The sequence below is a fragment of the Xiphophorus maculatus genome, chromosome 3 (assembly GCF_002775205.1).
Source record: "Xiphophorus maculatus strain JP 163 A chromosome 3, X_maculatus-5.0-male, whole genome shotgun sequence".
Lineage (NCBI taxonomy): Eukaryota > Metazoa > Chordata > Actinopteri > Cyprinodontiformes > Poeciliidae > Xiphophorus > Xiphophorus maculatus.
In genome coordinates this window covers 22,482,767-22,495,532 of record NC_036445.1, presented here as the reverse complement: position 1 = coordinate 22,495,532, position 12,766 = coordinate 22,482,767, and the positions used below count along the sequence as shown (strand labels likewise).

The following is a 12,766-nucleotide window of genomic DNA, read 5'->3' as shown; positions in this document are numbered from 1 at the left end:
TGTTATCATATACACCACACTCTGTGTCTATATTTGTCTCAGCCATCTCTTCTAAAGAACAAAACTGAATGGTGATGTTTTAAATTAGTCTGGGTCATAATTCAATTCAGCAGTCAAGATGATCAAAACTCTAGTCTTTCATAAGGTTTTCCAAAGTTGTTCTATAAGCTTTTCCTGTTTTGTCATCAATTACAAATAATCGCCATGTCTGGCATGTAAGAGCATATCATACAGTAAACCCTTAAAATGAGGAAAGTGAACAAGAGCAGAAAACAAGCATAACTGTGTAGTCTATCTAAAAACATGCATTATATCTAAAAACATGCATTATATCTAAAAACATGTATTAGATAATTACCTGAAAGTCATGTCCATAAGCAGCCGGATAAAATAAAATCCACAAAGACCCGAGAGACCTTCAGCTCTACAACTAAATGTTAACCAGACTTCTGGTAAACAAATGTAAAACATTTTACTCAAAATTGATTCTCTCTTAAGTTGTCTGTTGTGAATAAACAACACTCAATTTGTAGAAAACATTGCATTTAGAGCTCATGTGCAGAATGTATGAAGACATCTAGCCACAAGCAGCACAATCATAGAATGACTACTGAAGTGATTATTTTCTTTATGATCATATTTTAGATCAAATCTATATTTTTAAAAGGGTATCACATGAACGCAATTAAAGACATACTAAATTAATAAGCAGTGCTTTACATTATAAATGAATTAGTTTGTACATTTAAGTTTCAGGCACAAGGACTTAACTAAGAGGCATTCACCTCTGTATTAAATCCCCTGGTTCATCAAGTCTCCAATTAGAAAAGTGAGTGTAAAGTTTAATGAACCTGACAAAGAGGAAATGTCAGCATGATTGTTTTTTTGTTTTGTTTTTTTTACCTAATAGGTCTTTGGAAATGTATTTGCAGACTAATACAACATTTAAAGTGTGGACATTCAATTAAAACCTTCTAGTGTATCAATTTTTAAATTTTATAAAATGTATTTTATTGTTTTATCCCAGAGACTCACAAAAAAAAACAACTCAACACATCAGACAGTTAAATTATCAGCACCTCCAAACTATCCACAAAGCAGCAGCAAAAAAAAAAAAGTACAATAAAAAACAATCTGGATTTGTCCACAATTAAACTTTCTAGAAAACAAAATAACTTTGCTGTCTCTACTTCAGGGCTTCATGCTAAAGTTGACATTCTTTTTTGTTTTTGGCAATATGATTAGTTTGTCATTAGGAAATATAGACAGTTTTTTTAACTTATTGAATAATAAAAAGAATGCAGGAAGACATTTTACCAAGTTTGAACAAAATCATGACAGCACAGACTTTAAAATTTGTACTTAACTGAAGGTAGAATACAACTACCAAACAATTAAGTTAAATATTAAATGAAGTATAGAAAAATATTTTGCTTGTTTTAGGACCCGTTGCCAAATAGCTAAAGAAATTATATAAATTCTAAACCTCAAGATAAATGACAAAACATTGGCTTTACAAACGTGCAGTTTGGATTATTTAGCATACGATGTTCATTGATATTTATGGGTAACCAGTTTATGAACATATAAATACATTCGTTACTAAAACAACACCAATACAATCAACAACAAAAACAAAATTTACACTATTTATTTCACTCAAATCCTTGATTTATCCGCACACCTACTTCTTGCAGTTTCTGTGTTTCATAGAAATGTTGTAATTCACAGAAAATTATAACGTCTTTGTTCTGCATGGTAAGCTTAAATGACTTGAAATGTGGTACGCGCTGCCCTGACAAATCCTTTCCATGTCTGATCATTTTCCACTAACCTCCAGCACACCTATAAGCTTCCTGAATATCGAACACACAAGAAGTCATACTGTGTGGAAGAAGACGACCTTTAAATTGAGCTAAAAAAGTAGATTTTTTTTCTGTTACTTGCCATGCTAAATTTAGCTTAAAGGTCACATACCCTTGTTAAAATATAAGCTAGAGTTACAAATTGTAAAATAGAAATATAAATTTTGTGACCTGGATCAAGAGACAAAAACTCACATATTTTAATCTATGCACAATTGTAATGAGTCAGGTTATGGTTTGTATTATGCCCAGTTAGAGGTGTAAAGGTTCCTGTATTTCTGCAGAAAATATCCAGTGGTATACAAAGTACAAAATAAATATCCCACCATTTTATACCTCAACATATTTGACCAGGTATGCAGAATACCACTTTATTTTCTCAGATTGTATATCAAGTACAGATCTTTAGCAATTTACAAAGTAGACCAAGAACAGTTTTTAGCATCGTGCCAAAATATTATTACATTTTGCTAAATTATTATCCTAATCGCCACGTTAAGCTGCATAGTTGCAGGGGGAGGCGTTTACACTGGCAGGAAATGATTATTTATTTCAACCCGTGTTGTCATGTTTGTTCAAATTCAGCTGTTTCATACATTAATCCAAAAATATATACATTTGGTTGCTACTTCTACTAATAAATAAGTTATATCAGCTCCTTAAATGGAAACTTCTATGTTCTGTTAATCAATACCTGGTGGTGAGCAGCTCACCTGCCAAACTACTGCCTCCATGTGATCAGCTGTTGTGGACAAGCAGACGCTCAGCACAATGGTGTGAGAGGCAGAGGTCAGGACGCTGGCGATGATGGCTTCCCGCATGGAGAACGGTAGCATGGTGTAAACCACAAACACAATGAACAGGAAGAAGGATACCTACAGAGAAAAAAAAAAGACTTGCTTATATCACCTCAAAGCAGTGGAAATAAAATAGAAAAGGGGAAAATGAGAGACTGTTAAAGTAGAAAATAGAAAATGTGGACAACATCCTAAAAAGTAGGCATTACTAAAAAAAAAAGTAGTACAATAATAATTCAGGAATATGAATATATAAATATATTGAAAAGAGGCATTCTGCACCTGTAATGTAACACTTTCTACTGCAGGGTTAAAGTTGTTGTGCTGCATGACAAGAAAGAAACCAGTGTTCTCACAGGCTACAGCTTGTCTCTTAACCTTTCATGGCTTATTTGCCAGGCCAGTGGGGAAGCAGCAATGCAAAGTGGGACTCAGTGACATGCAGAGAGTTCAGCAAAGAATAAGAGCACTGAGGAGAGAGGCTGAGAAAGCACCTAAAGGTCTCTTAAATATAAAAATAAAGGTAAATATGGTCTCTTAAATTTGAAACAGCAAAAACTGGAAATGAGGATGATTGCATAATTGACCAAAATACATATTGAAGTATGCTTACAGCTTTGAAGGGCGTAATGTATTCTCAGAAAGTGCATGCAGTCATAGCCTGCTGCTGTTGATTATCCAAAGTATTATACATTGTTGTTTTTTTTATTTATTTATTTATTTTAATAGGTGATACTGGCAACTTCTAAGGTGGACAGACAAAACTAGTACTATAATGAGAGGAGCCGTAATGGATTTCCCTCTTTGAAAGTCAACTTTCTTTTTGTTAAATAACTGCACAAAACTGTTTTACTAGCACATCTTTCTGCACAATAATCAATCACACAATTACAAAAATAGGGAGAGCAATTTTAAGATCACCCCAACAAATGTGAACTGCTTTCATGTTAGCCAGATGACTAACAGTAAATGCACGATGACTCTGGTCAAACATAGACGATGTTTATACAGGCAAGTAATGCAATACTCATGTAATGCAGTAGTATTGCACTTGGAGGAACTGACTGAAACATATAAAGGTAACTAAAGAAAAAATAAGGTCACTTTAACACAACGCAAATAGTTAGGAAAACACATTTTCATACTGGTCAGTAGGTATATGTGTAAAATACGCAAATAAAAACACAATTCAAGTTTACGGAGCCTGGAAAATAAACAATATGGCAGCTTTGTTTCTCAGTTATGCTCTACAAAATTTGCAGTATTGTTATCCTTCACATGGTATTCTAAAACTGATTAAGCTTTGCAAACAATATTATTCAAAACTACAATTATTGCGCAAATACTGGAGGCAGCAGAAGACATTAGCTCATATTTTACCATTAACTGTTTTTACAGATGCATTAGAAAAAAAGGTTCATTTGAATATGTTGTAAATTGGTGGATGAGATGGGGTGCAATTACATTCTCCATAAGAAAAACATTGTTTTTAAACCACCACTTAAGATTGTTGTGTATTTTTGGAATAGAGAGTATTATATGAACAATTTAATGTTTCAAATGTTGAATGTTAAGTTTATATTAAGGATAAAATGTCCAATTTCTATGGTTTTCTATGAGGAGAGTAAAAAAAAGAAAAATTCCATCCACACTACATAACAAATGTTGGTGCACAAATTTTGACACAACCAATTCGCTTAGCTCTTATTTCCACATGAAGTTCATTAAACAGATATTTAGTCAAGTAAAGGTGTAATAATTTAAACCTCACAAGAGAAGGGAGCTGCTAATTGTTGCAAACTATCGCCTCACTCAGGAACATAATTTGTTTTGAGTCCAAAAAGCCTTTTGCTGAAATAATGTTAAAACCAATGCTGCTAACTCCATCATGAAAAGTGCACCAAGAATAATTGAGAGGTTATGAGGCAAAATATTCAGTTACACAGACATAATGGCTGACTGACTGCAGGGTGGTTAGAAGACTCAAAGCACATAGTGACCTTCTCCTGGGATAATTATGTGAATAAGAAATCTTGTGGTCTATCATAGTACAGTCAACGTTGAGCTTACCCCGTGAATTATTTCCTTCCTAATGACACTGAAGACAGTCAATAAAACTAATTATGGAGACAGAGTGTCTTACATCAGGCTTTTAGTCTGTGATTAGTTTACAAGTGAGATTATAAATCTAACCTGTAAGTGTGGAAGCCTGTGAGATCAGGTGCTGACTCCCTGCCTGCTATTTAATACCAAAGTAGACAGATGCGCATTTCATCTTCAACCACTCTCACATAGCTGGGGTAAAAAGACAGATCTACTGATTTACCCTGAAGATGTGGGAATAAATGGAGTGGATGAAAAACAATCTGCCAGATTGGCTGGTTTGTAATTTCCGCCATCAGTCTTTGCATGGTAATCTCCAAAATAAATTAGGCATAGAAACAAAATTAGTCTCCATCTTTTACATTAAATCTCATATTTACACGCCGTCTCAGTTGCTCTTGTTTGATTCGTCCCCAAGCCCCCTTACCTCCTCGGCTGTCTTTCCCATCACTGGTTTGTCTCCTTCTGCTGCCTACCCACTTCTTTGCTGCTCAAATCTGACAGGGACTTTCCAAGACCAAAACCTCTGTCTGCTAAATCTTAATGAGACTGGCTGTATACCAAGTGTGTGTATGTGTGTATCTGGCACATGTATCAAAGAGAGACAGAGGAGAAAAAGGAAGTGATGAGGCAGGATCTAGACATGTCTCAGAGAAGGGTAGAGGCTGGACCACACAGATAAGCTCTTCTCCTAACCATTAGGGGATAGAAGAGCTTTGTAGAGCGAGAAGAAGTAACCAATTGATTTCAGGTTCGAAGATGGAAAATGGCCTACACAAAGTAACGTTTGGAGGGGACGCATGAGCAGAACACCACTAGGGACATATCTGGTTATCCACTCCTGTAGTATCTGTTGTTCTTCAATGTGCTTTGCTATGAGTAAAAAGTTTCTTTTGGTTAATGCATTGCTGCAGTTAAACTTCACTTTACAAAGGTATGTCTGTTGAAGGGCTAAGAACTGTAATTGTAATCAATAGTCTGTTTAATTTAATATTAAAATACATTCTCAAATAGCAATAATCATATACATTTCATGAAAGTTCTGCAAAGAGATTAGCCATTCTACATCTACAATTAGCAATTCTCATGCTAACATCCTGTTGTTTTTACATGACATTAAGCTGAGCTAAACCACCAATGCTTCTATTTATATGTATGAACATCTAAGAAGTGCTGGATGTTTCCTAAGGTGAAAACATATTGGGGTTATTTTTGGGGGCAATACTACAATGAGAATCCTTGCACTAAACTGGACAACATGTCTGTTTTATTGCACAGTTTTTAATGTGACTTACATTAAAAATAAAGTCACACACTAATAGTTTGTTGTATAACATTTAACTTTGATTAAGGAAAGCAAATGATTTATTTATTTATACAACATTTATTTTTGTGCATAATTACAATAATCACCTGGCATTAGTGAAGGACATACAGGCAGATCAAATAGACAGTAAACAACAAACATTAGCAACAGCACATTTCTTCTACAAAAGAAGAAATGGGCTGTTGAGTTTGTATGTCCTATCTTTTAACAATTAGTTGAGTAGTTTATGCTGGAACCTTTGGTAATTTCCTTATTTGTTTTATTTGCTTGATACATGTCAATAATATAACCCCTCTTTTTGAAAACGACAGGATGAGTCTTCCAATGTGGTTATCTAAAAATTGAGAAGCTACCCACCGAATCAGTTAAATAACTTATCGCCAGCTGAAATATATTTATACTTGCAGCAGTTAAGCAATGGGAGATTTTTAGCCTTTGATTTTGATAGATCCATATGGTGACTTTTTGTTGTATTCCATGTTGAAAACTAATACTACTGTGTTGAATTTATAGCTAAGTTTATAATCTCCTTTCCTGTGTATCCTGGTCAAACCACAGGGTGAGTACTTGTCAACTAATATATTTTTCACAACCTGTTAGCTTTAGGGGTTAGAAATACAATGTGTCCCCCAATTCAAACAGTTTTTCACTCCTCAATGGAGTCTCAGCTCAGCAGATGTGGCGGTGAAAATCTGTTTGAGTTTTTTAATAAAGATAGAAATCAAAATAAAAAAAGGAAAAGTGCAGAGATGAAAGGGCCCTAAAATAAGACCTTAAAGATGGCCCAGTCCTTTCACTTCTACATAGATACATGACAAATGATTTGTTTTATTATACTGACTAGTACACCTTAAAGGGAGGCCTGAAGCCCAGCTTCAGCTATTGGCAAAGAGCATGTATGTATTATTTAAATCTTTTTCATTACAGGCTGAACAGATGTGACGCACATTATTTTCAACGATACATGAATAAGGTCTTCTGGTCTCATCTGTGGATAATTACAATAATGAATACTGCGTACAGAGATGGAGTGGCATGAAAAGGCTAATGAGTCATTTCCCTTAACCTATCCAGTTTCAACAACTGAGTAAAAAAGAAAAAAAAAGACTGCAGTCCCTACAAAAACATTCTGTCCATTGAAAAATGGTAATTAACACTTAAAGAAGCTGCAGAGGAGAGCAGAAGTAGCATAATGGCTTAACATCTGAGGTGAGCACAAGAAAGTAATGAATGGAGAGGTGTGTGAATCAGAGCATCTTTAGTCTTTGTGATCAATGAGTCCACATCAGACATCTGTCTTGCTAAGTACTGCTAAACGAGAACAGCTTTCACATGATGAAGACCTAATGTACTGTGGTTTTCTTCATTGAGCTCTGAATGCGTGTGGTTGGAGGGTCTGATGAATCTGGTATATTGCCATATTTAATTCCTAATAGCCTCCAAATTTAATGGAAAGTATAGTGCACATTGCACTTAGGTACAGTACATACACTGTCTATACTGTACAAAACTCATGGAAATTGCAACTAAATTACTATATTAAGAGGAAATAAAGAGGCTCTGCAACATTTCTTTGGTAAAAACGAGCATTTACTCTGCACACATAGACATATCCGTGTGTCACACTGTTGATTTTGTATGTTTGTGTAAAATTCCTTCTACAAAATAAATGATGCACACTGAACACATATACACACTAATAAACTTAATTTCCATTTAAACAGACCTTGTGGAATTTCATGATACCAAGAGGCCATTGTGCCACATCCCCTAGTCACTTGAAAAATGAACTTATCAAAGGGTTGAAGTGTGTATTTTATTACATGTGTTCATTCGGATTTAACTGTTTTAATCTGTGTACTTTTAATTTGAAATATGTTTATAAGTTCTTTGTGTTTCTATACGCTGAGTAAATCACCCATGAATTACCAAGACATGGCTACCTAATTGGCCAACGATAGATAGATAGAATACAGCCGGTTGACAAAAGACCAATGGGCAGATGGCAAGGCACATCTGCCACAGACTCAAGCATGCCAGCTTCAGCAGGCCAGCAACAGCAGAGGACAAGAAAGCCCCAGTGCCAGAGCAGAGAGTGCAGCTGCTGCAGCAGCAGGAGCAAAGGTATTTAGCTACAGCAGGAGGAAAATTATCAACTTTTGGAAGAATGTAGGAATCTCTACACACAGCCTGCAATGCAAACATTTATCTAAATTTGCCAGAAGAGTTACTGGTTGAGCTCTCCCTCCACCAGAATGCCATATGATGCCAAAGCTGTGACAGGATGGTCAAACATCATGAGGACCCTTCTGCCCCTTACCTGGACATGATTTTAGCTTGGACTTCCAATTTCTACAGCAGCAGCGATACGTTGAATGGTTTGTGGTTTGGGGCTGACTCCAGCCCCGGGAATAATGCTTAAAATGAACTATTGAAAACATTTAATTTGAAATGAAACACAGCCCAAATGCTAGCTCACATAAACCCAACCCTGCCCCAAGATAACGCCACTCCCTCAGCAGCCTCCTGTCAATGAGCCAAGAATTCACTTACAAGTATACTGAATATGTCTGTGATGCTAAATCAACTGCTAAGGCGATGAAAACATTGGGTGATGTAGCCAAATAAAGAAAGATAAAGATCCAAAATTAATTTTCTCTTGTGCCCTTGTCATGGGTTTCCTAAGGAACGTCTGTCCATTTCTGGTTTTATCACAAAATGCTTTGCTAACACAACAAATATCAACAATTTAGCTTCTCTTTAGGGCAATAATTCCTTCTTCAACCTACCACTTTTGCAAGTGGTCCACTCTTTATTAATAGTCACGTTAACAAAACAATTCATAAACAACCATTTCTTACCTGATCCCATGGACATACGATTCCACCAGAAAACATGAAAAGGTAGCCCATTGCAACCAAGCAAGCCCAGATGACCAAGGAAAAAACTCGCAAAAGCTTCTTGAAGACAGACTCAATGCAGACGAGCACAAACACCGTCAGGAATATAGCCAGTGCTGTGGGCACGGTGATTACAAAGGCCACATGGTCTGCGATGCTCTGAAAAGGAAAGTGTGAAGATGAAAATCAGAAACGGGATCATAAAATGTTTGAACATAAGACTTAGAAGAAGTATATACAATTATTGAATAACTGAAGAAATCCATTTGTGAACGAGCGCTACGAAAAAGTACATTTGGAACAAGTGTACTGCAGGTTATAGCCAGGAATAAAATGTTCACATTTCTAAAAGTAGACATATATTATTGGGAATCTGAAAAGAAAATGGGGATGGGAATATAAAATATGGCATTCAAAATAAATTCATATAAGGATTCAGGAAAATTTCTAACATAATGCAAAGACAAATGGTACATATTGTTTGCTTTGTTCCTTAAAACAGTTGCTCATCACACAATTTTAGCATAGGTAATGTATGTAGCTGTATTTTAAAAAAAGGTAAAACTATACTTAGCTAAATGTATAAAAGATTTTTTTAAAAAGAGTCATTCGAAAGAAACAATCCAGTGAAATAAAAAGAGGGAAAGCCATGCTGGGGTAATATCTTGCATGTTCAGGCTACATTCATAATTTACTGCTACAGCCTGCCTGCAACACACTTGGATATGTAAAATGTGATAAAAATTTTAGGAATTCCATCCAGTTAAACCTGCAGGAACGGCACAGTGAGATGGGATGCTTGTGCAATGTTTCTGCGATATTTCATCAGTCCTTCACCATTCCTGTCATGGGGAATGGAAAAGGGGTCACGATAAGGTCAAAGCACTGGAGTGTCAAGTCTTTTTGGCTTTATCACTTCAACATATGTGGGCATTTATTTTAGAAATGCAATTTTCAAAGTCTGACTTAAATTTTGAAGAGCTTCAATTTTTGTTTTGTCAGTTTTTACTTTTTCTCCTGAAGGTTATCAAGACATTTAAGACTATTTTAATTTACTTGACTCACTGATACAGATTCAATTGTTCATTTTTACATTAGAAATGCCCAGTCTGACCATTATCCTGAAAACAACAATCAACAATCCTCCCGCTCACATTTTTCTGACCCAGTCTCCTCTCCAAGCCATTCTATTTTTTTTTCTCGTGTACAGTCAAAACGCTGGGACATGAGAGGACGGCTGTGGTTAAAAGAGAGCCACACAGAGTTTGTCTTGCCCAAAGCGAGCCTTTAAACAGCAAAGGATTTAGGTCAGCCACACAGAACGATGGAGGGATGAAGGGATAAAAATGAATGCCACAAAAAGAAATAAGGAGGTGAGAGATGGCATGGGATTCAAAAATAAAAGAGGATAAGGGGAAAATGATACACCAGAGCAGCCATGCTTTTTGCATGGTTATGCAGAAACACATAATTTAACCTGAGTTAATAAATTCTATTTGTTTCTGCAAGAATCATGCTTTTAAGAGAAGATCAACATGTTCACTAGAATAGCAGTTTCTCACCATATAACAAACCTACAGCTGTTATCAAAAACAACGTCAGCTTTAATGTAAAAACACGCACAAATGATTGACTCTATTAAGGTTGTGCCTCAGGTCAAAAGAATAAGCAGTCCTATTTAGCCACTCAACTATTAACAGTGAGCAAATCAATTTAAACAGTGATTTTAATCTTTTCAGAACGGACTAACAGTTTTAATTTGCAAGTTATTTCTTGTCACTGTGTACCATTGAGTTATAAAGTTAAAAATGGCAAAAGACTGGCTTGATCTGAACAACATTTTATGTTGCCAGAAGTGGAATACAATCTTTCAGCTCATATTGGGTTAGAGGTACAGGTATTTTGAGATGTAATCAATAATATATATATGTATATATATATATATATATATATATATATATATATATATATATATATATATATATATATATATATATATATATTTTTTTTTTTTTTTTTCAAATCAAACAATTCAGAGGTAGATTAATAATAATAATAATAATAATAATAATAATAATAATAATAATAATAATGAATAAAGACTCCTGTTAAATTGATTGATTTTTGCATGTTTAGCCAGAATATTCAATAGTTCCCATCAAATTGTCGTGCTTTAGTGGATTTAGCACTATACAATACAAGTGTCTGTCGCCTCTTTGTTTACCTCGGTGTTTAACAATACGTTTCAGACAAATCCTTTCCTAACAGTAAAATCAATCAAAAAGGGTGTTTTTCAAAAGCAAGTACTGAAATCAACAACAAAAAAAGTTCACAGGAAAGAAAATTTAATCAATTCAAAAGAAAAATGATAATCATTTTTCTGCTGTAATCTGACACATGATGCAGATAGCTTGGCTGCCACTGCACTGAATTTTAAAGGCTTTTGACTGAGGGAGGAATAAGGGGACAGAGCAAAACGGATCACTTTGTAGTTGAGTCAACCATAGGCTTATACAATAACTAAGCCCCTTATCCTCTCCTTTCACTTCACATTAGTGCTGCGATGAAGAGAACATGCTGTGAGAGTCTGATTGCGAATAGGCACAGGTACTGTACCAGCATGTGCACATTTGTAGGTTCCAGGTTGACTGTCTGATTCCAGTCAACTTTGAATTGTACCGTTTGTGTTTTTCGGGACATTTAAAGACCTGTTATTATTGTTTGTACCATCACATCCTTTGTTGATCCTGCTAAAATGTCTTATGAGATCAAAATCTCTTTTTCCAAGAGAAATTTAGTGTCAGGGCAGCAGAACTACGACAAAGATGAATCCAATATCATTTAACATCAAATTAAAAAGAAAAATGCCACATAAGCTGCAAAACCTGTGTGTGGTCCCAGATTGTTGCTCATTTATAAGTGTTTCACTTGCATAATATATGTGCATGTGTATATCAATGTGTGTGTTTTGTGAGCGAGCAGCTTACCAGCCCTGAAGCAAAAAACACAGTCAGCAGAGCCAGGCAGGCTCCCATCACTATGAGAAGTAAAAACACAATGAGAGGATGCTGCTGGCTCATACAGTAGTAGGATTCATATAACCAGTCCGGGGACCTGTTCCTCCTCTCCCCACTGCCTCCTCCTTTATCCACTCCACCAGACACCCCTGCACGGTCAATTAAATACTGTTTCCTCTTCATCGCCTCTTGCCACATAGATCTCGGAGCCGAGAGAGTTGAAAAAGAGGCAGGGAAACCTGAAGAAGAGGAGGTGGTCACTGCTGAGGTGTTAGTAGTTTCCACCACAGAGGAGGAGTAGTTTCTGTTCCGTTCTTGTCTCATGCCGTTTTCTCGGTCTGGGAACCTGTAGTGAGAACTCCTGAGCTCCAGTTTGTTGTTCGTTTCTCTCTCCACCTCCTCTCTCAAGTCCTTTAGTCGGAGACAAGTGAAAGATGAGGGTGAGTCTGAGTCAGAGGCAGTGTGTGCTGGCCGGAAAGGTGGCAAGAATGCACCGAGGGTAAAGCGCAGCATCCTCCTCCTTCTCCCCTTTCCAACATGTTGGGGTGGAAAATGAAGTGAAGCGCAGCCAGAGAGCTCTTTAGATAGGGAGAGAGGGAGAAAGAGAGAGAGGGAAAGAGAAAAGTGGGAGGGGAGGGAGAGAAGACTAAGAGAGAAGGGAGGGGAAAAATAAGATGTATTATTATAGAGAAGTCAGCCAGTGAAAATGATAAAAGAAAACAAAGCATCCAAACAATAAAACTTCCGAACAGCACAT

At 36.1% G+C, this 12,766-nt stretch overlaps 1 protein-coding gene across 2 annotated transcripts in view; it reads right to left on the bottom strand.

Annotated features, from left to right (window-relative positions):
• The window catches only part of LOC102225654 (adenylate cyclase type 2-like), a 33,355-nt gene extending 20,806 nt beyond the window's left edge, over window positions 1-12,549 (bottom strand). For both annotated transcript variants that reach the window (XM_023331175.1, XM_014473290.2), the window contains exons 1-3: window positions 11,980-12,549; window positions 8,954-9,151; window positions 2,579-2,740 (exon numbers count right to left, since the gene is read on the bottom strand). In XM_023331175.1, the coding sequence (XP_023186943.1) occupies window positions 2,579-2,740; window positions 8,954-9,151; window positions 11,980-12,522 (903 nt within the window). In that variant the 5' untranslated portion in view covers window positions 12,523-12,549. The remainder of the gene's footprint in view (window positions 1-2,578; window positions 2,741-8,953; window positions 9,152-11,979) is intronic.
• Window positions 12,550-12,766: the final 217 nt, after the last annotated feature.